The following is a 24,676-nucleotide window of genomic DNA, read 5'->3' as shown; positions in this document are numbered from 1 at the left end:
GACACATAATTGTCAGATTCACCAAAGTTGAAATGAAGGAAATATGTTAAGAGCAGCCAGAGAGAAAGGTCGGGTTACCCACAAAGGGAAGCCCATCAGACTAACAGCGGATCTCTTGGCAGAAACTCTACAAGCCAGAAGAGAGTGGGGGCCAATATTCAACATTCTTAAAGAAAAGAATTTTCAATCCAGAATTTCATATCCAGCCAAACTAAGCTTCATGAGTGAAGGAGAAATAAAATACTTTACAGACAAGCAAATGCTGAGAGATTTTGTCACCACCAGGCCTGGCTTAAAAGAGCTCCTGAAGGAAGCACTAAACATGGAAAGGAACAACCGGTACCAGCCACTGCAAAATCATGCCAGAATGTAAAGACCATCAAGGCTAGGAAGAAACTACATCAACTAACGAGCAAAATAACCAGCTAACATCATAATGACAGGATCAAATTCACACATAACAATATTAACTTTAAATGTAAATGGACTAAATGCTCCAATTAAAAGACACAGACTGGCAAATTGGATAGAGTCAAGACCCATCAGTGTGCTGTATTCAGGAAACCCATCTCACGTGCAGAGACGCACATAGGCTCAAAAGGATGGAGGAAGATCTACCAAGCAAATGGAAAACAAAAAAAGGCAGGGGTTGCAATCCTAGTCTCTGATAAAATAGACTTTAAACCAACAAAGATCAAAAGAGAAAAAGAAGGCCATTACATAATGGTAAAGGGATCAATTCAACAAGAGCTAACTATCCTAAATATATATGCACCCAATACAGGAGCACCCAGATTCATAAAGCAAGAGACTTAGACTCCCACACAATAATAATGGGAGACTTTAACACCCCACTGTCAACATTAGACAGATCAACGAGACAGAAAGTTAACAAGGATACCCAGGAATTGAACTCAGCTCTGCACCAAGTGGACCTAATAGACATAGACAGAATGTTAACAAGGATACCCAGGAATTGAACTCAGCTCTGCACCAAGTGGACCTAATAGACATCTACAGAACTCTCCACCCCAAATCAACAGAATATACATTTTTTTCAGTACCACACCACACCTATTCCAAAATTGACCACATAGTTGGAAGTAAAGCTATCCTCAGCAAATGTAAAAGAACAGAAATTATAACAAACTGTCTCTGAGACCACAGTGCAATCAAACTAGAACTCAGGATTAAGAAACTCACTCAAAACCGCTCAACTACATGGAAACTGAACAACCTGCTCCTTAATGACTACTGGGTACATCATGAAATGAAGGCAGAAATAAAGATGTTCTTTGAAACCAACGAGAACAAAGACACAACATACCAGAATCTCTGGGACACATTCAAAGCAGTGTGTAGAGGGAAATTTATAGCACTAAATGCCCACAAGGGAAAGCAGGAAAGATCCAAAAAGTAGTTCCTTTTTTTAAAAAAATATTTTTTAGACTGTGTCTCACTTTGTCGCCCAGCCTGGAATGCAGTGGCATGATCTCAACTCACTGCAACCTCCATCTTCTGGGTTCAAGTGATTCTCCTGCCTCAGCCTCCAGAGTAGCTGGGATTACAGGTATCTACCACCATGCCTGGCTAATTTTTTATATTTTTAGTAAAGATGGGGTTTTAGCATGTTGGCCAGGCTGGTTTTGACCTCCTGACCTCAAGGTGATCCTCCTGCCTTGACCTCCCAAAGCGCTATGATTACAGGCCTGAGCCACCATGCCCGGCCAGCAACTTGTAGTTCCTTAAAGGTTAGTTGCAGTGTAGAATCTGAAACCATATTAGTGAAACTCATATACTTTGTTACATTAAATTCCACTGGTCTGTTTTGCACTTTGGGTCTTTTACCCATGCATGGTTTTGTAATATCATATATTGTAATATCATTTGGAAAATGTTGAATCACTGAGTTTTGAAGATCTTCCAAATGATGACAATATAAAATAATCGTATTGTTAATAGCACTACCAATCTCATCAGAAAAGCTTTTTACATATTGGGAAGCTGCCAGGCTCATAGAAGCAGAAACAGATTTTCCAAAAATCTAATTTTCTCTTGAAAGCTCAGATTTTGTCATTTGGGAGCAAATACTATCAGGTATTTTTCTTGAAGTGACAGGTTCACTTCCTTCAGTTTCAAGAAAATAATCTGTCATATACCCAGGTTGAATAACCATAGTTTTTCCGTCAATTATTCTTTCAAGTAAATGGTGTTCTGTGAAAAAAGTGGCTATGTCACAGCCTAATCTTACACATGTTCTTCCTTGGCTTGAGACCATCATCATACTTGGGTATGCAGCACAGTTCCCTTATGAGTATTTCTCAGTTTGTCCCACAGAGTATTTTTAAAAATATTTACTCAAGGGCCAATGTTTAATGGAACTAATAATTTTTATTGTTTACAAGGATATTTTAAGTGAAATTGGCTTGTGAAATAAAAACAAATGTCAGTACAATATACAATGAATACTAGTACACTTTGGTGCTAACATAAAAATAGTTTTGACCTCACAGAACCTCTTATGCACCTTGGGGTTCCACAGAAGTTCTGTGTACCATACTTTGAAAACCACTGAATTAACACGTTAAGTGCTTGGAGTGATGCCTGGCACACAGTAAGTACTGTATTTGTTAGTCATCATTTTATTATTATTGTTTGTGTATATTTACTAAATATCATCACTGACTAACTCCTCAACAAATTTATGGTTTTAATGAAGGAGGAGGAGATGGCATTACAACCCTCTATTGTATGTTCATGTTAATTTAGTAACAGGCAGATGGGTCGTGTGCTGCCGGGAATGAACAGAATAGTAACATCCAACTCACCTTTTCTGTTTTGCCCTTGCCCCGAAATTCTGTAGCTACTTCAGTTAATTTAATAGTAGCTAAACAATTTTTTTTTTTTTTTGCAGAGCAACATAGAAAAGGCTGCCTTTGTCAGACTGTACTTAGTCTCTCAAGGACGATTCCCCTTGGTGAACCTGACCGATATGCTGAGTGTTGCTGTGCAGCACTGTGAGAAAGAGGTGTTGGCCTGGATGTTTCTGCACAGCTTATACCAGGCACGGATTGTGAGCCATGCCAACACGGGTGAGGACACCCTGGGTTGAACATCAGAAACAGGAATAGATCTGCTTGCTGTTGCTTTTAAGTTGCACTTGAGTTCTCAACTTAAAAATTAGTTTAGTGCTTATTGACACAGGTTAGGCCTTCTGGTGTAATGAGGAGTAACTTGGATAGAAATGAGCAGTTATAGCTCACAACATCCACTTTTGGAAATGAGGATGGATTCTTTCGAGGGGTTTTGTTTTGTGTTTGGCTCTGTAGACCCTCAAAGATACAAACAAGTTAGCTGCTTCTGCCTGTTTAACTTCAGTTTCCCAAGCACACAAGATATCAATTGATTCTGCCTGATGATTTCATGAAAATGGCTTTTGGGTAGTCATTTAACAAACAAGAGAAAACAGAAACAAAAACATTGACTAGTTATTTTACAGAAGAACTTCTCTGGGGTGAGAATAATCAAATCCTGCCACCCTATCTACATTAGCAAGCTTGAAGCTCTGCTAATGAATCACATGATGCAATTTTTAGACCATTTTAGATGTTATGCTTTAATAATTACTGAATAAGAGAGCTCCCTCATTGCTCTATCCAGCTTGTTGGTCATATTTACAATTTCTGGAGACTACATTCAAGTTCTGAAAGGCACCAGGCTCTTGAGGGATAGATGTGGCTGGGAAGCTTGTGTGACTCTGGACAAATTGCTTATGCTTCTGTGCCTGGTTTTCCCCATCCATCTCTTGTATTGTTATGATTTTGAGGAAAAACTGACAAACACGATTGTAATACTCTGCAAGACTGTAGCGCCTTAATACCAGCCCTTCAGGAGGCCAAGGCAGGCGGATCACCTGAGGTCAGGAGTTTAAGACCAGCCTGGCCCACATGGTGAAACCCTGTCTCTACTAAAACAACAAAAATTAACTGGGTGTGGTAGCGTGAGCATGTAGTCCCAGCTACTCAGGAGGCTGAGGCAGGAGAATTGCTTGAACCCGGGAGGCAGAGGTTGCAGTGAGCCAAGATCCCACCACTGCACTCCAGCCTGGGTGACAGAGCGAGACTGCATCTTGGAAAAAAAAAAAAAAAAAAAAAGAAGAGAAATTTTGATTCATCATCCTCTGTGGCAGTCTGAAACAGTTTTTATATCTGCATTAGTGCCTTTCCACTGAAAAATGAACCTATGATGAGAAACTGGACTTTTTTACTCTAAGCCAAAAGTGTATGTATGAGGAAGAAATCTAGTAGGTGTTTCAAATGAAGCATGAATTTACATGCAATAAACTGAAATAAGTTTGATGTTGCCTTTGGTTCCAGCCAGAACCAGCTGGCTCTCAAATGCAGTTCCTGTTTTTGAAACCTGTCCTTAGTAGTCTTTACTGTGCTAGGAATCCTCTTTAAAAAAAAAAAAAAAAAAAAATTAAAAGGGAAAAAAGTCAATATTGCTGATAATGGAAATATAATGGCTGTATTTTGTTTTTCTTTACATGTCTTTGGGTTAGGTTTCCTCTGTGATTTGGCATAAATTGGGAAGACTTAAGCAAAGGAGAACTATAAAAACAAATAATTGTCAACAATTCAACATTGCTAGTTAGTTGGCATGCCAGATTTCTCCTAGTGTGTTTAATGTTGAGAGAGAAACTCCAACAAATGCATTTTATCACTAGTGGTCAGGGAGATTTAAAGAATAAATTGGCTTTTAAAAATCAAAGACCAAAATACCGTTATCTGATGTGAATAATGTCAAAGAACTCTCTCACAGGCAGTCACAAGTCTCGGGTATTGCAAGGGAACATGAAACTGGTTAATGGAATCCTCACCAGGTGTTCTGCTTTAGTTATGATGGTTGTTACTGATCTGTTTTACATTTCAAAGGAAAACCATGGTCTAGTAAGAAAATACCCTTTTCATTTCAGGCATTTTGAAGAGAATGGAGTGGCTCTTGGAACTGATGGGTTATATTAGAAATGTTGCTTACCAGTCAACATCCTTTCAGAATACGGCTCTTGACGAGGTAAAATCTAGAGGAGTAGTTTATAGCTTCCTTAAAATACAGAACTTATATTAGGTTGGTGGAATTGGCAAAAACCGCAATTACTTTTGCACCAACCTAAAATATATGCTCCCAAAAGAGGAACACGTTGCTGTTTGCAGCTTTTCTTTCCCTCTTTCCTTTTATTTTAGACACACTTAATGATTCTCTGATGCCGCAAGGAAATCGGTATTCTTACCAAGCTCTTGGAGACACCCAAGGCTGCCCTTTGAGAAATATTTTCAACAAAATATGTTTCTTGACAGACAGAACACAAAGGACACTCGGGAGAGAGAGAACCCAAGCTCCTATATAGCTGGGATTGATCCCATAAAGGATGTGGGAATATAGGGCTCTGGCCTCCACAGTGGCCCAGCATATGGCTAAAAATGCTTGCTTTGAAGAGGTTCCTGGAGTGTATGCAGATAATCTTATGTGTGCCAATACTTATGTGCGTGTGTGCACATATGGAGGGGAGTTTTTATCACACCTGCAAAGTTACCTATGACTCAAAAAAGTAAGACCCACTAGTATTAGGTTTGGGTGAGTTTAAAAGATTAATAAAATGAAGACAGCTCTTTCCTGCTTTCCTTCATTGTGTTGACTTAGCTGGCAGCTGTGCATTTTGTAATAGTAGAAGTTTTTTTTCTGTAGGCATGCTTCATGAGTATTCTCTTTGCTATGTGAGTCAAATTTGCATAATCTGGGATGTTTTTTGAAGTTCTGCCCAGTTTTTCTGAAGAGTATGTCTTTTTGAAATTTTAATTTGTGAGTTTAGGAATTTTAAGAGATTAGGAAGTACTTTTTAAACTTTTTTTGAACTTGCATGATCTGTCCTCTTTCTTCTGATTTCCTAAGTTTTTATTAACTTTCTCTGTTTTCTTACAAAAACCTTAAGACACTGAGAAAATACAGATAAGCAGAAAGAAGTGTAGTTTAAATCACAGTAATCCAACTACTCAGAGGTGGCTCCTATAATCACCACTTCTATAATTGTCTAGATTAGTCTGAAATCTAAATGGATAGATCCTGGACAGGTTTTTAAAATGCATGAAGAAGCTGGGCACAATGGCACATGTCTATAGTCCTAGCCACTTGGGAGGCTGAAGCAGGAGGATTTCTTGTGCTCAAGAGTTCAAGACCACTCTGGGCAACATAGTGGGATCCCACATCTTAAAACATTTTTTTAAAAAAATGAAAGACTTGCTCAAAAGTAGAATCAGAGTATACATATTTTTAAAAATTAGTTTTGCCCACATAACCATAAATATTTCTTCATTTGGAAGCTCTTTGAAAACATCGAAACAGAGGAATGTTTGGATCTTGATGTGATTAGGAATTGAATAAACGATGTTTCTCCTGAAATGTTAGAGCAATAATAATGAAACCGTTGGGTCTTCTGTCTTCACATAAAGGGACCTCAAAAATCTTCTAAAGCCCAAAAATGTGTCTTCATTAAACATGGAAACTGAGTCTACTGTTCAGTTCAGTTCCTCTTCTGGATGGGGGTAGGGCAGGAGGGACTGGTTGGGTGAAGGGGAAGATGACATTGCCTCACGACGGGGGCTATGTATGTGAACATGTGTTACTTTGAATTGTTGAAACATATGACCTAACGTCATTTCTATTTTCATCATAGGCTTTGGACTTCTTCTTGCTGATATTGGCAACCGCAGTGGTTGCATGGGCTGACCACACTGCCCCCCTCCTCCTCGGTCTCAGTGCCAGTTGGTTGCCATGGCATCAGGAGAATGGCCCAGCTGGGCCAGTACCAAGCTTCCTTGGCAGGAGTCCAATGCACAGGGTCACTCTGCAGGAGGTTCTCACTCTCCTTCCCAATAGCATGGCTCTGCTGCTGCAGAAAGAGCCATGGAAGGAACAGACCCAGAAGGTGAGGCAGGGCAGGCAGCCATTGTCTCTTCAGCAGTTTCTACTGTAGAATTGAGGTGGGAGTTAAGTGCGTTATGAATCACACTGTAGACTTTCCTACTCAGCCCCAAATCTCAGCCAGATGCAGAGTCTCAGAGATTGAGGCTAGCCCAGGCTCGGGGCAACTGCTGATTAAAAACAGCAAGGTGGCAGCTTGCTTACAGCTGGGAGTGAGGTGGAGGAAAAGCCCATACTTTCCTTCATTTATTGAAGGCACTTGTTTTCTTGATCCGGGGGAGGAAAGGGTGAGTATGTCTCGGAGCTCAGAATCTCAAGGTGAGGGTCGACAGGAAAGCAAATTCAGGATTGCAAAGGGTGTGATAAGTAAGATACAGTGGTGGTGAGTAAGGGAGGGAGTTGATCAACAATGCCTGGGTGGGTCAGGAAGTTTTCTGCCAGGAAATGTGGGTCGGGAGCATCCATCTTCTTGTAGCATCTTTAAGGTTCCCCATAGCTTATTCCATTGCACAGATATGCTCCAGGCACCCAGTGTGCACTGGTCTGTGCTGGATGCCAAACAGAGCTTTGTAAAGGTCTAATAGTATCACCCTTGCCCTCAGGAAAACCCAAATTGTTTAGTTTGCTGTTCAGTCTAGTTCCTCTTCTGGAGTAGGGGTGGGGCAGGAGGAGTTGGGTGAAGGGGAAGATGACATTGCGTCATGTTGGGGGCTTTGTATGTGAACACGTGTTACTTTGAATTGTTAAAACATATGACCCAAAAGGAAACTTTTTTTTGGTTTTTAATGTTGAGGTTCCCCAGGCTGCTAGCTGTTCTGCAAAGCATATGATAATACTGTGCTTACTGTACTTCTCATTATATGTTTCTGACCTGTCCTTAATACAGTTGGTTGGAAGATTCTTTTTTGAATCTCATTTAATCAAAACTGGATTTTTATGAAGTTGAAAGCTTCAAACTAACTTTTTGTTGCTTATTCTTGAAATCTGAACATTAATCTTTAAAAACATTTCTGAACTGTAGACCCATAGTTTAGCTATGCACAACTCCACCAAGTGTCTCAACTAAAATGCCTTTTATTTTTCTTAAACCTGGTAAGCATTAGTATTGCTGCCCCAAATTTTGTGCTTTGTGTCCCATTTAAAATCAAATTTTGGCTGGGCACAGTGGCTCACACCTAGAATCCCAGCACTTTGGGAGGCCGAGGCAGGCAGATCACCTGCGGTCAGGAGTTCGAGTCCAACCTGGCCAACACAATGAAACCCTGTCTCTACTAAAAATACAAAAATTAGACGAGTGTGGTGGTGTGTGCCTGTAATCCCAGCTACTCAGGAGACTGAGGCAGGAGAATCGTTTGAACGCAGGAGGCGGAGGTTGCAGTGAGTCGCGATCCCTCCACTGCTCTGCAGCCTGGCTGACAGATTGAGACTGTCTCAAAAAAAAAAAAAAAAAAAAAAAATTTAAATGTGGTCTTCCCTTACGTTATTTCTGGACTGGGATACCACGTTCCCTTTGGACTACAATGTAGACCTCTTGCATTGATTATATTTTGTAGTGCTTGACTTTTTTGCTTACCGGTAGGATATTATAGCACAAAACTGAGAAAAGGAAAATCAACAAAGAAAAAAATTTTTGATTAAAGCAGGGAATTAGGAATATTTTCTTTTTCTCCCTATTTTATTCTTTCTTCAACCTAGCTTCTATATGTGAAACTAAAATGCCTATTACCTATCACCAATGTATGTGTTTTTAGTGAACCAAGATTGGCAGCATTCAGTCATTGATGAAATTACCCTGTATCTAATTCAAAAACAATTCGGGCTGCATCCTGAGAGATCAGCCAAACTCATAAATACTATGAGTTTCTACCTCATTTGCAGGATTTATTCATGGTTAACATGCTTGGCTCTACCTAGTGAATTATTTTATGCCATTTCTCTTGCATTTCAACTTTCTGTTTCATATCCATTTGGGCACAACTGTTGTCATCTACAGAAACATATTTTATTTCAGAAACGGGGGCTTATATCTGATGTGTTTTCTATTTACTGCCCAGCCTAGGAGCCTAGACCAAGCTGCACACAGAACCAGGTGGGAGGCAGCATGATGCAAAGAAAGAGCATAGGGCTCTGAAGCCAAGTGTACTTGGGTTCAAATCTTAACTCGGCTATACATTGAGAGTGGACTCGGGCAAGGTTTTTAATCTCTCTTGGCCCATCAGAGTGATGAGAGATAATGTTCCTGGCACACAGGAGGCCCTCTGGGCCCATGTCTACCTCCCTCTTAAAACCTGTATCAGCAGCCGGGCGTGATGGCTTACACCTGTAATCACAGGACTTTGGGAGGCCAAAGCAGTTGAATCACAAGGTCAAGAGATCGAGACCATCCTGGCCAACATGGTAAAACCCTGTCTCTACTAAGAAAAAAATACAAAAATTAGCTGGGTGGGGTGGTGTGCGCCTATAGTCCCGGCTGCTCTGGAGGCTGAGGCAGGAGAATCACTTGAACCCAGGAGGCAGAGGTTGCAGTGAGCCGAGATCGCGCCGCTGCACTCCAGCCTGGCAACAGAGCAAGACTCCATCTCAAAAAAAAAAAAGAAAAACACCTGTATCAGCTCTCAAGATATTCAGCAGGGAAGTAGGTTTGACTTTGCCAGGTCATTTAACTAGATGGGAACTGTATCCAACTTGACTGTATCTTATGCTTGGTCCCTGTCTCATCTCCTCCACCTGGGGAAGGTATTGCCTAAGAACTGTAATTCCAGCTACTGGGGAGGCTGAGGCAGGAGAATCACCTCATATATATAGGTCCAAGGGACTAACTGTTCTTTTGCTCTTGGTAGGATTCTCTTCTTTGACACTGTTTTTCATTTTTACCCTAGTTCATTGACTGGCTATTCAGCATCATGGAAAGCCCTAAAGAAGCCCTCTCAGCAAAGTCCAGGGATCTTTTGAAAGGTATTACTTCCATGTTTTATGCTCAACATAGGGGAAAAACCATTATTGTTGTCTGTGGAGCAGAATGGCATTCTAGTGGTTGCAGATTGAGTATCTCTTATCCGAAATGCTTGGGACCAGAGGTGTTTTGGATTTTGGATGTTTTTGGATTTGGGTATATTTGAACATACGTAAGGAGATGCTTTGGGGATGGAACCCAAGTCTAAACACAAAAGTTTATTTATGTTTCATAGATACCTTACATACATGGCCGGAAGGTAATTTTATATAATATTTTTAGTAATTTTGTACAGGAATGAAGGTACTTGGTGTTAAGTACTTATGTGTGGAATTTTCTATTTGTGTTGTTATATTGAGGCTCAAAAAGTTTCAGATTTTGGAGGATTTTGGATTTTTAGATTAGGGATGCTCAACCTATATTGGTTTCTGAAAGGGCTAATCTGGAGCTGTTTAGTGTGGCATTTTGAACCAGAAAGTAGACTTAAAAAGAATGCCAGTGCTTTTAAATTTAGCATTTATTTAAATGGTTTTAAAATGTTTTATGGTAATAGTAAAATATTCTTTTAATTAAAATTCAGAAAATTCAGAAAACTAAAAAGCAGCAAAGAGAAATCCAGAGTCCCATTGCCCAATGACAATTTTTATATTTTCCATAAGAAGTTTTTGCCCCCTTCTGCATGTGTTGTCTTACATATTTATAATCATATACAATTGAAAATACACATAGCTCAAATACTGCCTTTTTAATTTTAACATTCTTTTTCAAACATCTAAACCTGTTCTTATACTGGCTTTACAAGTAATGTTTTTAATGAGCTTCATAGTATCTTGCCAGGGGAACTAGACACTTCTCCTACTTTCAGGCATTTAAATGATTTCTGTCTTTTGTACTTCTCTACCGACTTTATTAACTATGACTGTAGGATCCACAAACATGGAAGATCTTTCTGTAAAACTTGTGTAGATTATTTTACTCAGATCTGAGAAGTCATTTGGGCATTGGCCGTATGGACTACAACAGCTTGTTCTTGTCCTTCATGTCTGGTGATCTGGGGGTCTGGAGCCTGCCAGCAGCTGCCACTGATCTGATGTCTCTGACATGCTGTGAGATACTACAATGAAACTTTCACCTTCAGAAAGTTGCCTGTTGGCCTATTCTGTGATAATTTATCTGGTCAGCCTGGAGTCAGTGTATGATCCATATTTTACCTATTACTATGGTACAGTTTATTGGTTGCCAAATAAGTAAGAATTCATTGATTGTAATCTGTCTCCTCAAAGTGGTGGGAGGCATGTGTGTGCTGCAACAGTGCTCCCACATGACTCTGATAAACCACAGAACTTCACTGAAAATCAGGGCTGTGGTCTGACATGTTTTCACATTATCCATCCCTAGAGACTTGCTGCTAGGGCTTACTCTGTTTGCCCCACAGAGTTTGTGCTCATTTTTAATGGCCATAATAACGTTGGTTGCTCCAAAGATATACTCTCTTAGGTTACAAAGATAACAACACATATGGATGAGGAAAGCAGTCATTTGGGCCAAGGAAGCTCATATTGACTCGATTATATAGTAGGCTTAGTAGATTCACATAAAATAATTGTGTAACTCTGGCTTACCTACATTCCTTCATATTATTATATTTCAAATAAAATATCAATACATTTGTATTAATATTCTAAAATAAGATATATAAAAAGTTACTTAAAGGAAGTACACAGAACTTCCTATTTTAAATTGATCCCTGAGGGACCTGTGACAGATCAGAAATAGTTCGGGGATAGATGTTCAGATATACTTTAGTATGGTCATACTTGCTCCATTGAGTACATGAACCTAACTTTATTATAGGGTCAGGTTATTCATTGTTGTTTTTTAGCGTTAAGTAAATATTTAATGGAAATACCATATTCATGTAGAAAAGAGCACAAATTGTAAGTAGATTTTTACAAAGGGAACACAGCCATGTAGTCAGCACCCTCATCAAGAAAAAAAACATCACCAGCATCCCAGAAGTCAGCTTTCATTTTAATTCTGCAAAATTTCCCATTAACTGATTGCAGGGTAACTTAAAAAAAAAAAACAACAACTTTCCCCCCAACATTTACAAATCGTTTTCTACCATTAAAATTCTGCCAAAATATTGATGGAACTCCCTAGTCTTGAACATTAGCCAAGTGAGAAAAAGACAAATTCTGTTCTGACACCTTTTTGATCAAAATGACCTTTTCAAATGCAGCTATACCTATATTTTGTCTCCTTAGCCACCCTGCTGTCCTTGAGAGTTCTCCCAGAGTTTAAGAAGAAAGCTGTATGGACCAGAGCGTATGGTTGGTGAACAGTTTTGCAGTATCCAGCAGCTGGATGAGGAAAACCATATAAGTGGAAGAAGTTTTTCAGAATTCGTGCCTGGTATTGCTGAGACATGATGCAGAGAGTTAAGGTTCATGAAAAGGTGGCCACATCACTGACAGCTTGACACATGCCTCCTAAGAGAGGAGTGCATTGCTTTAGTACCCAGGCCAGTTGAGACTGAAACAGGAACTTGGATTTTCTTTATTTGGCTAGAGTTCAATGTGGAGATTTTCTTTGTGAAAACTTGAAGATATTATCTTCTCCCTGCTAAATTCCAGTAAAATAATGTTGTCAATTTTGTGCGTGTGACTTTTGTTTGAAGGCATGGGGGAAGGTGCCAGGACTACTTGGTGACAATGGCATTAGGATCTATTTTCCATGAATCTCCATGAGGAGATTCATTGACTCAATGAGTTAGACAAATTTCCTTATTGATAAAACACTCTCTTGGAACTGCTATACACATTTAAATAATAAGCATAACATTGAATATTAGCTAAATCAGATTCATTAATGGTGTCTATAATTTCCTTATGCTTTGTTCTCTTGAATGCAAGTGAAAGTTGTGATTCCAGATAGCTTCAGCCAAAGATTAATTCACAAACTAAGAAATTTAAGAGTAGATCTCATCTGACACAGCTGCATCCAGTGAATCAAGTGATGCCATCAGGCTTTGTTCCTCTCAGAATCATTCCTCATAGCTGGCAAGATGTCTGCCAGTGACCTCAAAGGGAAAGAAAGGTGTCTGCCCACAGATACAGCAGAAGCAACATGAAGAAGACTCTGGTTCAGACTGGATGCCTAGGCCCAGGGAGGTAGGTCACATGTGAGTCTCTGAGCAAGTATCTGGGCCCAGGGAGGTGGGGAATGCTAACTGTCCTGGCCTGGGTCATATGTCCACTCCTAAGTCTCTGGATAGAGAGGGGCCATGGCATACCTACCCAAACCACCTGAACTGGGTTTCCTCCAGAAGAAAGATAATGGGGTGCTGGGCTGGCAAAAAAATGACAAATATCTCCCCTGAAGATCAATTTTTTAAATAAGTACAAATCTCTTTCTTAATCAGGGTGACTATTGGACTAAAGTAAATGCAGGTTTGTGACTATATTCTCAAGGGTTGCATTTTATTCAATGGCTTGAGACTCAGCCAGCATTTAAATTTTGGTCTATTTGCTAATGACTCTTCTCACAGCCAGTATCTGGGCTCTGTGTTTAGCCAATCATATAAACGTACTGATGCATACATATATGGGATCATTGGAAGAAAAATTATGCCACTGAAATAATGTACCTTTGTGTCTATCATGCCATAGCACAGTGCCTGGTGCTGCTCAACCACCATGGAGCTTCTATTATTCCCCTGTGGCCTGTACCTTCATGTTGTCACCATTGTACCTGCCACTTATGTTAAAAATAGCTTTACTAGTTTTGTTTTCCAAATACATGACTTCCTTAGAGGTTAGGCTAGAGGAAAATGAATTTGAAGGAAGCCAAGAAGATAGAAAATTTACTCTAGAAACCAGCTTCCCTCTCCTTCCCATCCATATACACTTTCTTATATTTCCTACTGATGAGAGGTTGAAATTCATCTAACATTCACTGCTAGGTGTCAGAAAACAGCTATAGAATACACACAAAGGGAAATGAGAAAGGTATTTAAATGCTTCACTACAAAAAAATAAGCACAATAGATGACAATCATGCAGGAAATGAGGGACAAAATACCTATAAAGCGGATAGAAAATAAATATCAAAATGACAGAACAGTTGAGCTTTCAGTTGTATTATGTTATTTAACAATACCACAATGAGGCATTTTCTATTTTAAAATGGTGCAAACACAACTAGTAAGTGGCAGAGAACCCAATGCTCTTTCTATGCACCAGGCTCATCAGCTCCCCCTTTAAGATGAAAACTCCCACAATGGATGAAACCTTACTCATGCTTAATGTAGACTGCTATAATCAGATAAAGAAACAACTCTGCCTCATATAGGTAGGCCTCTGGAACTGAGAAGTTTAGGTCTGTAGTGTAAATGAGTAGGTCTTCGTGGGTTGAAGGACTTCAGATTCCTGGGCCAGCTTGCAACATGAATGACAAACAGGAGTAGTAAAGAGGAAGTGAGCACCAAAGAACTACTCTCTATTTTTCGAGTCTGCAGCCAGAGACTGCCAATGCCTAAGTAAAGAGATGAAGAATCAGCCTCGTCTTCCAACCCCAGACTGCCCTTTTCAGTTCAGCCCAGTTTCTTCTCATTCAAACTTTGTCCCTGCTCCTGCCCTTGACAAGGAAACAGAAGAGTACAAAAGGGAGGAAATAAGATGTTTATTCTTTTTTCCGCAGCTCCTTTTTATTTTGAGCAGCCTTGAGTATAAGATTTGTAGTATTTTCTTATTCATGGGAACCTCTAAAGATTCTAAATTCAAAACTCCAAAGGTTCTTACACCTAAACATTCTAAGATACAGATCATCAGACTAATAAGACCTTTTCTCTTGCTATCTGCATGACCTCAGGTGAGAATTAAATTATTCCCTTAGGATTTTTCAGTTTATTCTCCAGAAACCAGAAGTCTCTGCATTTTTAGGCCAGATGTTCCTAACTTTATGGAAAGTTTCCTTACAAGTCATCTAATGTTAGTTTTTAAAAACATAAGTGGCCAAGACAAATAGCATGCTGAGATGTACTAACAAATTAATGTGTGGGGTTTCAGCCCTGATAGGTCTCTCAGAACTATCTAAACACTCTGACTCTTGATTTGAAAAGTATACATTTGGAACAGATGTTAAGATCCATGCAAGTGCCTAAAATCCTCTTTGTGTTTTATTTGTAATGTAATGGCTCCATGGTAACCAAAAGGCTGTTAATAATCTTTTTTTAAGTTAATTGTGAGACATTAATGTCTCCAAAATAATTTTAACCAGAGATAGTGGTATTGTAATTATATAAGGAGTCAGATTTAAGGATTCAATTACTATCTTGAAGTAACTTAGTAACTTTGAAAGCAAGTAGCAGTTTTAGAGGTTTAGCAAACACTTCAGTAAATTGCTGTTTTAGAAGAGAAATCAGATCATTTGGTAAAGAGATGGGGCCTTCATTAAAGCCCGAGGGTAGGTCCCTGTTTGGTCAGTTTGTATTTCTGACCCAGCCAGCCTATTCATAGGAACCACTTCAAATGGAACTAGGGGACAGAGTGTGGCTGGAACCGTTCACATTCTTCATCACTCTTGTGGAAAGACACCCAACAGCATCATCTTCGTTTATGAATGTGTGTCATCACTGCTGTGGTCCTGGATGAGGTAACATGCTTTTATATTTTCTGGGGGAAATACATTACTGTGATCCTGGAAACTGTAAAATCTCATCTTAAATGTATGATATATACAAATAAATATACATATATATTATTTATAAAGTTGTGAGTTTTGCATTTAATCTGTTAATCTTCATAAATAGTAAAAACTTCTTTAAAACTACAACTTAGGAAGCTCATCTGATTCTTGTCAAACATAGGGAAATTGTAAGATCATTTCCAGCTAAATTATTAAATATGAAACTGAATAAAAATGATTATTCCCTGAGGTTTGGTTTTATTTTTTGGATAAAATGATCTACCTCACAAAGTAGCTGTGAGGGTTAAAATAAATAATACAAAAATATGGTTTATAAATTATAAAATGTTATTGAAATGTTATCACTTTTTTGTGTTTCACTGCAAATAAATAGCTGTAATGTTTGAACACATTTCTGACATGTATATGGGGACTCGGGAAGACAATGGAAGTTTATTAAGAAATGTTCTTAACAATTAAAACATTCTAGACATAGCATGTTAAGATACTTAGATAAGTTGAAAGAAAAAACCAAAACTTATATGTCTTCTAAATATAAGGAACCCTTTGAGATACAATTGAAATTCATTACCTACTCAAGCCGATAGATTTCTTGAAATATATTTCTAGATGTAGTAGTAGTATTCTTTAAAGATAGAGTTGCACACACAATTATGGGTGTCTATTATGTGCCACTATACAAGTTTCTGGGGTACAATCTGAACAAAATGTGTCATCCCTGCTCTCATGGAACTTATAGTCAGAGAATATAAATCACTAAACCATCAGGAAGTAAGAACAGAACATGTTATAAATGTCCTACTTCTGCAAAGCCCTTTATAATTTGCAAAAGTTTAATTTACCATATGTCATTTGGTCTTCATAATAACTTTAAGTGGTTAAGGAAACTGGAACTCAAAGTCATTCAGTTAGTAAATACTGGAGCTTGATCTCAAATCAAACCTAGAGCTCTTAATTCCAGACCACATTATCTTTCACAAGACCCCATCATTCAGCTGAATACCATGAAGTAACAATAGACACCTACATGTATGTGATGAATTAAGGCATATTTTTACAAATTGACTTTCATATGGAATTAACTAACCTTATTTTAGATGAGATTTAAAACTCCAGCTACCCTTAGCAAAAATAAACTAGTTAGTAATTCTTATTTGGCATGTTAAAAACATGTTCAGACTACTAGTCAAGGATTTTTAAAGCCATAAAAAATCATCTCTGTTCTGAAAACATTGGTGGCTTTTATATAAGTAGTTCTTATTAGCAGTTTTCTTTCTGCCCAAAGCTGAAATAATTTAGACTCAAAAGCAGTGGTTCTCAAACTTTTCTGTGCATGAGGCTCATTTGAGGAGTCTATCAAAAGGTAGGATCCTGAGCTTATTCCCAGAGCTTCTGATTCAACTATCTTTAGTGGAGCCCTGGAATCTGCATTCTAAACAGGTGACCTTGTTAATTGTGGCTGTTGCTTCCTGAACATACAATCTGAACACTACCCTGGAGAAACATGTCATATCAACATCAGCATATAACTCCGACTGAGAAGAATATTAAAATTATCTGAACCAATGGGAAACATTATAATTATTAAAAAGCAATAATAAATGAATGGAAGATGGATACTGGGTAAAGGGAGATAATTTTAGCATATTTTAACCTTAATTTTAAATCATTTTAACACTTTAGTACCATTAAAATGTTTTCTCCATAAGTAAACTTAAATAATTGTAAGATTCTTTCTTTGGGGAAATATTTTGGACATTGAGATTCTATCTACTTGTACTTCTGAAATAAATACGGATTCTCACATTTAACAACTTGCTCAAGGCAGGCAAAGTAAAGAATAATTTTTAAAAAAACCATTAACTTAGTGACCTTAGTGTGATGTAGTTACCATATTATTAGATTGAAATGTTCAGTTTTCAGCAAAAAAATAAGGCATACAAAGAAACAGGAAAGTATGTCCCTTTCAAATGAAAACAAAAACAAAAACTATCTCTGAAAAAGACTTGATGGTGGATCCACTAAAGGCTCTACAACAACTGCCTTAAATGTTTTTTAAAGAACCAAAGAGCATGTGGAAAAAGTAAAAAAAAAAAAAAAAAAGGATGAACAAAATGGTAATATCAATGCAGAGAAAATCTAAGATGATACAAAAAAGAAATTCAAGAGCTGGAAAGTACGATAATTGAAATGAAAAACTCACTAGAGGTATTCAAAGGCAGATCTGAGCAGCAGAAGAATCAGTATACATGAAAATAGGACAATGGAAACTGGAAAAAAGTGAACAGGGTATAAGGATCTGTGGGACCCATCAAGCAGACCAACATACACATTGTGAGGATCCCAGAAGGAAAAGAGAGAAAGGGGCAGAGAGAGAATATTTGAAGAACAGCCAGATAATGACCAACAAACTCCAAGTAGAATGAATTCCAAGAGATCCACACAACTATCAAAAGCCAAAGACAAAAAGAGAATCTTGAAAGTAGCATGAAAAAATCAATTCATCACATATAAGTTATCCTTAATAAGGTTATCAGATTTCTCATCAGAAACTTTGGAGGCCAGAATGCAGTGAGCTCATATATTCAAAGTGTTAGGAAAAAAATATATCATCAACCACATTTCCTGTATTTGGCAAAACTGTTCTTCAAACGTGAGAGAGAAATTAAGACATCCCCAGATAAACAAAAGCTGAGACAGTATGTTACCACTAGACCTGCCCCTGCCAGAAATGCTAATAGGGGTCCTGCAAGTTGAAATGGAAAGACACTAAACAGCAACTCAAAGCCACATGAAGAAATAAAGATCTCAGTAAAGAAAAATACATGGGCAATTATAAAATCTAGTACTTTTGTAATAATGGTTTGTAACTCCACTTTTTGTTTTCTACACAGAGACTACTGCATTTTTAAAAATTGATTTTGGACACACAGTGTATATAATTTTGTGAAACTTAAAGAAGTGATTGACGGAAATATAAAGAGCAGAATTTTTGTATATTTTTGAAGTTCAGCTGGCATAAGTCCAAATTACCTTCAGGATATTAAATGTAACCCTATGGTAACCACAAAGAAAACAGCTATAGAATATACACAAAAGAACTGAGAAAGATACTTAAATGCTTCACTATAAAAAAGTAAACTACAGACAAAAGAGGACAGTAATGCAGGAAATGGACAAAAAAGGTAAGCTATATAGAAAACAAATAGCAAAATGACAAGAGTAAGTCCCTCCTTATCAGTCAGCCTCAAAAAGGAAGAAAATTCTGACATATACAAAATGGAGGGAACTTGAGGACGTTATGCTAAGTGAAATAAGCCAATTACAAAAGACAGATACTGTATGATTACATTTATATGAGGTACTTAGAGCAATCAAAATCATAGAGACAAAAAGTAGATTGGTGGTTGCCAGGGACAGGGCAGATGGGAGAATAGGGAACCATTGCTTAATGAGTATAGGATATAAGTTTAAGTTTTGCAAGGTACAAAAAAAGTTCTGGAGATGGATAGTGGTGATGGTTGCACAATATAAATTACTTAATACTACTGAACTGCACACTTAAAAAGGATTGATAGTATATTTTATATTTTGCCACAATAAAAAAAATTTCAGAAAAAAGTTGTCTTAGATATGCTTTCAAAATATCTAATGGTTCCTATTTCATCTATGTTACTTACATTTGAGAAAGTAAGCCTTTGTCTACACTGTACAAAATGAAATAGGGATTTGGTGAACATACAGTTAAGACAGATAGTCAAAGACATCAACTTTGTGATTTTGGTAACATCTGATTCACCAGATAGTTATTGTCTTGACTTCACTATGTCTAGGTTTCTTAACCTGGGGAACATATACTTCAGTGGAAAAAGAAATTACACCTTTATTTTCACTAATTGATAATGAAATTTAGTATTCCTTTCCATTGTGAATATAGGTAACCAACCACAGTAGTATTAACAATTGTGTCTGTCACCAAAGGAATGTAAGATCTTTTTATGTTACAATTGTTGCAGATATCTCAAATTACTGTCAATTCTCTTTTCTGTTTTAAAATAATTATAAATTCACTTGTGTTTCTTTTGGTTTTCAATTTTAAGAAGTTTTTAAGGTAATCTGGTTTTAAAGCATTGTTTAATAATGAAATTTTACTTTAATATAATGACCCAGTAAAATGTAGTTTCTCTAATTTTCTCTTTGTTTTAGTGACTGATCGTACATGTAATTCGGCAGTGTAAGGAGCCATCTTTATTTGAAGTGATTAAGATTAACTCACCTAAAATTTGCAAAGGGTTTATGTTCTCCTTGCACACGAAAGCTTTTCGTAATTTTTCTGAAATTTAGAAGATAACTATAAAAGCAGAAAAAATGTAGCTTTTTTATTAAAAGGATAATTTTTTAAAATCCAAATATATTTATAAAGATTTCAAGTAGCCTAACACTCGTTTCTTTCCAAATGTTTTCTTTAGTGGAAATAAGTTACCCATTTTTAAAATTACATTTTTATTATCCCATTCTTACATCACAATATATTTAATACCTTTTTACATAGTTTCTAGATAAGATCTTTATAATTCTTTACCAAAAATTGAGTGATACATCAATGATACAGCAATGACTATCAGTTATTCACACATTTTTTTAGATTTTCAAAGAAAGCATTTTTCAAAACTATGTAAGGACATATGACTTACATTACAGTAATTAGCAATAATTCAGTAACAATCCAAAACACGAATTTTCCTTTTTAAAAAGTACTTAGTATATTTTTATACCTTTTATCATCCTGTATGTGTGTGTCATTATTTTTAAAATTAAAAAGAATACAGAATGGGGCATCATTTGTGTGTTTGCTAAAGGTTTACCATTTTCATCAGGGTCTTCTCTTTTGAGATGGAGTCTCACTCTGTCACCTAGACTGGAGTGCAGTGGCTCAATCTCCGCTCACTGTAACCTCCACCTCCTGGGCTCAAGCGATTCTCATGCCCCCAGCCTCCCGTGTAGCTGGGATTACAGGCATGCACCAGCACGCCTGGCTAATTTTTGTATTTTTAGTAGAAATGGGGTTTCACCATATTGGCCAGGCTGGTCTTGAACTCCTGACCTCAACTGATCTGCCCACCTCAGCCTCTCATAGTGCTAGGATTACAGGTATGAGCCACCATGCCTGTCCAGGGTCTTCTTTTAAGGCATCAAAGCCCAAGTAACTTACAAGATGTTAACGAATACATGACATTAATGAATACTCTATCATCAGAGCACTAGGGACTGAAAGCTGGTGTCCCCCATTAAATTCACATGTTGAAGATCTAATCTCCAGTGTGATGGCATTTGAAGCTGGAACGTTCATAAATGGGATTAGTACCTTTAAGAAATAAGGGAGAGATGGTTTCTCTCTCCACCATGTGAGCATATAGCAAGGAGGCATCCATCCGCAAACCATGAAGAAGAATCAGCTAGCACCTTGGAACCTCATCAGGAACTTAATTGTCTAGCACCTTTATCTTGGACTTCCCTGCCTCCAGAACTGTGAGAAATATATTTGTTGTCTAAGCCACCCAGTTTATGATATTTTGTTATAGCAGACAAACTGACTAAGATAGCAATTAGTACCAAGAAGTACGGTGCTGCTAACCCATATATATATAAAGATGTGGAAGCAGCTTTGATGTTATGTAACAGATGATACAAGCTGGAAGAGTTTGAGGTACTAGAGCACCTGGAAGAGTACTGGAAGAGTTTTGAGGTACTAGTTTTTTTGCTAGAAAAAGCCAATATTGCCATGAAGGGATTGATAGAGGTGATTTTGGTGAGGTCTCAAACAGAAGAAAGTGGGAGAGAAAGCCTCCATCTTCATAGAGAACACGTAAATCACCATGAAGAGAATGTTGGTAGACATATGGACAATAAAGGCCATTCTGATGAAGTCTCAAATGAAAATGAAGAACCTGTTATGGGAGACTGGAAGAAAGGTGATCTTTGTTATAATATGTCAAAGAACTTGGATGACTGTGTTCATGTTCAGTGTTTTGTGGAAAGTAAAATTGTGAGCATGAAATTAGATACTGAACTGAAGAGATCTCCAACCAGTGTTGAAGGAGTGCCTCGGTTTATCTTGACTGCGTAAAGTAAAATGTGACAAAAAATGAAGACAGAATTCTTAACAAAAATGGAAACAGAACTTACAAGATTTGGGAATTATCAATCTGTCTGCATTATTACAAAAAGATAAGAAAACATGTTTGGTAGAGAACACTAAGGGTGTAGCAGACCAGACATCCAATTAGATTTGTGTGAACCACAACCTAATCAGCCACCAGCAGGAACATTGCCAGTTTGTATTGAAAGGAATGGAGATGGGACAGAATGAGGGAAGACTGTTGGACTTCTTGAATTTGGGACCATAGAGCTATTCAGCTGTGAATGTACACTATTCTTCAAGAAAAGGAGAATCTGACCCCGAACGGTGATTCAGAGAACATCAGGGGTACCTTCTCAGTTTCAAAAAGGGCAGTCATTGCCTTGGTTTCAACAGGCCTGACAGCTTCTGCCTGGTGATGTGGGGGTCATCCTCCTCCAACGTAGTCCTGGGGGCAATACCTCTGCCTCATTGGGTCCTGAAGCCAGAGTATCAGGCCAAAGAGGATTATTCCTAAGCCTGAAGATCTCATGGTGTTTGCCTTGCTAGGTTTTGGACTTGCTAGGGACCCATTACACCTTCCTTTTTTCCTGTTTTTTCTTTGGGAATAGGAATGTCCACCCTTTGTGTGTCCCACCATTGTATTTTGGAAGCACATAACTTGTTTCATTTCACAAGTTCAAAGCTGGAAAGGAATTTTGCCTCAGGATGAATTGTACTTTGAATCTCACCCACATCTGACTTAGATGAGACTTTGGACTTTAGAGTTGATGCAGGAATGAGTTAAGACTTTTGAGGCTGTTGAGATGGAATGTATGTATTTTGCATGTGAGGAGGACATGAATTTTGTAGGGCCAGGTACAGAATGCTATGGAGTGAATCTTTGTGTTCCCCCAAAATTCATGTGTTAAGCCCTAACCTCCAGTATGATGGTATTTGGAGTTGGGGCCATTGGGAGGTAATTAGATCATGAGGGTAGAGCCCTCATGAATGGGATTAGTGCCATTATAAGAGACACAAGAAAGTTGATCTCTCTCTCATGTGAGGACACAGAAGGACATCTATCTGCAAACTGGGAAGAGGGCCCTCACCAGAAACTGCATTAGCTGATGCCTTGATCCTGAGTGGAATTCCCAGCCTCCAGAACTGTGAGAAGTGTTTGCTGTTGTTTAAGCCATTCGGTTTATGGTGTTCTATTATAGCAACCTGAGCTAAGACATAGGGCTTGGAAAGATATTTAATTTTCTAAACATATCTAATGTTTAGGGTGAGTATTATTAGATCTGAAGACAGACATCTGTCTATAAAATATGTTATTCTAGGCAACTGTGGAATATATTTTCCATCCCTCTTCTCCTACAGATCTATTTGGGAACTTGGAAGTGAAAAAGAATACATGTAATTTAGGTTATCAAGTTTGGTTTCTTAATTTAATTGAATCTATTGCAGTTAATTTTCTATTTCTCATTAAACTTACAGGAAAATAATCAGACTTCATACAGTGTAAGTGTAACTTGTATAAAATCCAAATGAAGCAGGAATTTTGGTGAAGCAGGATATGGAGAATATATATGTCTTAAAAATACAATGTGTGAAAAACATAGCCTGTTATGTCTAGAGTTTTGGGGGTATGTGCAGTTATTTCATGTAATGGATTTTTATCAAATACAAGGTATTTTTCTACCAGAATGCTTCCTGTGTTGTATTTACTGCAGCTGAATCCACAGCCTGTCTTTTCTTATGTCACACTGCAGTGCTGTACTTCACATTTTCTTTTTTTTAATGGGAAAGATTCCGAGGATGTCTCTTCTTTCTGAGTATAGATGACTGTAGGTAAAATACATACCTAACGTGGAGAAAGAAGTTGCAAAAGTAAGTAAGGTTAACTATTTCTCTGGAAGGAACAATGATTTTAAAATACAGTCAGAGTGCTGCCCGAATCCAGGGAGAAGACACTTGCAAGGGAGATGTGAGAAGGAATGTTTAAAGAAGTGTCCAGATTTTATGCAGAAAGAGAGGTAAATCAAACTCTTCCATCCTAATTTTTTTAATGCAAGAAATTGTCTTCCTTTCTTTAGCATAGCTCTCTCCACCTCCCTCTAAAGTTTCACATTTTTGTCTTTTCTCTCTATATGTTGTTCATATGTTTGATATCTGTTACCTTCTAGAGATAATCATTATTTTGGAGATTTGTGAAGGGTAGAGCTGGGAAAACAAAAATTTAATAGTGAAAGTTTTTCCCCCAATTTCCTGGAAAATGATTAGGTTTAATGATCAAATTTATTCAAGGGTAAGTTTTTGTTCCATACATTTTTCTTGAGTCTGTAACACCGACTCCCATTTGCCTGATATGAAGTGCTAGCTTGAAAAGCCAAACAAACAAGAAACAAAATGGATATAAATGGAAAAATCAGAAATAGCCAATTCTTTTTAGTTTGACATCTAGGTTTTGTTTGTAGATACCTGTGCACATGGTCAAAACTTCTATGTCTCATACATAATGCAGCTATATTTTCTGATAGTAAAATTGTTCTTATTTGTACAGTGAAAGTGAAATATATGATCCCATGATGCCCTGCAAAAAGCATTATAACCTCCAGGGGCTTTACTAACAAGATCTAGTTCATTATGTCAGGCTTCCTCTTTGGTCTCTCCTATGTTTACCAACCTGTATATTAAGGTAGATGGCAAGCACTAACCAAAAAGTACAGGAAAAATGCAAAAACAAGACCAAAAAAGCCACTTACCTATAAAGAGCATCATGAGATATATTTTCAGCACATATGGGAAATAGATGGATAAGTCAAAGGGCAGCTTGGTGGAATAAGTGCCAAATGATTCAAAATAAGGCAGCGATTGATAGATGGCAAATGCTGTTAAAAAAGAAAGGCATCGTA

At 37.7% G+C, this 24,676-nt stretch overlaps 2 protein-coding genes across 18 annotated transcripts in view; one reads left to right on the top strand and one right to left on the bottom strand.

The window, feature by feature from the left end:
- FOCAD (focadhesin) overlaps nt 1-12,587 on the top strand; it is a 322,164-nt gene extending 309,577 nt beyond the window's left edge. For all 16 annotated transcript variants that reach the window (XM_055294111.2, XM_055294104.2, XM_063609849.1 and 13 more), the window contains 5 exons: nt 2,915-3,092; nt 4,976-5,073; nt 6,731-6,982; nt 9,858-9,933; nt 12,199-12,587. In XM_055294111.2, coding sequence (XP_055150086.1) covers nt 2,915-3,092; nt 4,976-5,073; nt 6,731-6,982; nt 9,858-9,933; nt 12,199-12,272 — 678 coding nt within the window. In that variant the 3' untranslated portion in view covers nt 12,273-12,587. The remainder of the gene's footprint in view (nt 1-2,914; nt 3,093-4,975; nt 5,074-6,730; nt 6,983-9,857; nt 9,934-12,198) is intronic.
- Nucleotides 12,588-19,507: 6,920 nt separating this feature from the next.
- Nucleotides 19,508-24,676, bottom strand: part of HACD4 (3-hydroxyacyl-CoA dehydratase 4) — a 29,253-nt gene continuing 24,084 nt past the window's right edge. Inside the window, exons 6-7 of one of the 2 annotated variants that reach the window (XM_055294117.2) lie at nt 24,527-24,652; nt 19,508-23,625 (exon numbers count right to left, since the gene is read on the bottom strand). In XM_055294117.2, the coding sequence (XP_055150092.1) occupies nt 23,543-23,625; nt 24,527-24,652 (209 nt within the window). In that variant the 3' untranslated portion in view covers nt 19,508-23,542. The remainder of the gene's footprint in view (nt 23,626-24,526; nt 24,653-24,676) is intronic. The other variant, XM_063609853.1, reaches the window with a different exon arrangement.

The sequence above is a fragment of the Symphalangus syndactylus genome, chromosome 9 (genome assembly GCF_028878055.3).
Source record: "Symphalangus syndactylus isolate Jambi chromosome 9, NHGRI_mSymSyn1-v2.1_pri, whole genome shotgun sequence".
Classification (NCBI taxonomy): Eukaryota; Metazoa; Chordata; class Mammalia; order Primates; family Hylobatidae; genus Symphalangus; species Symphalangus syndactylus.
This window is presented reverse-complemented; position numbering and strand designations above follow the sequence as displayed.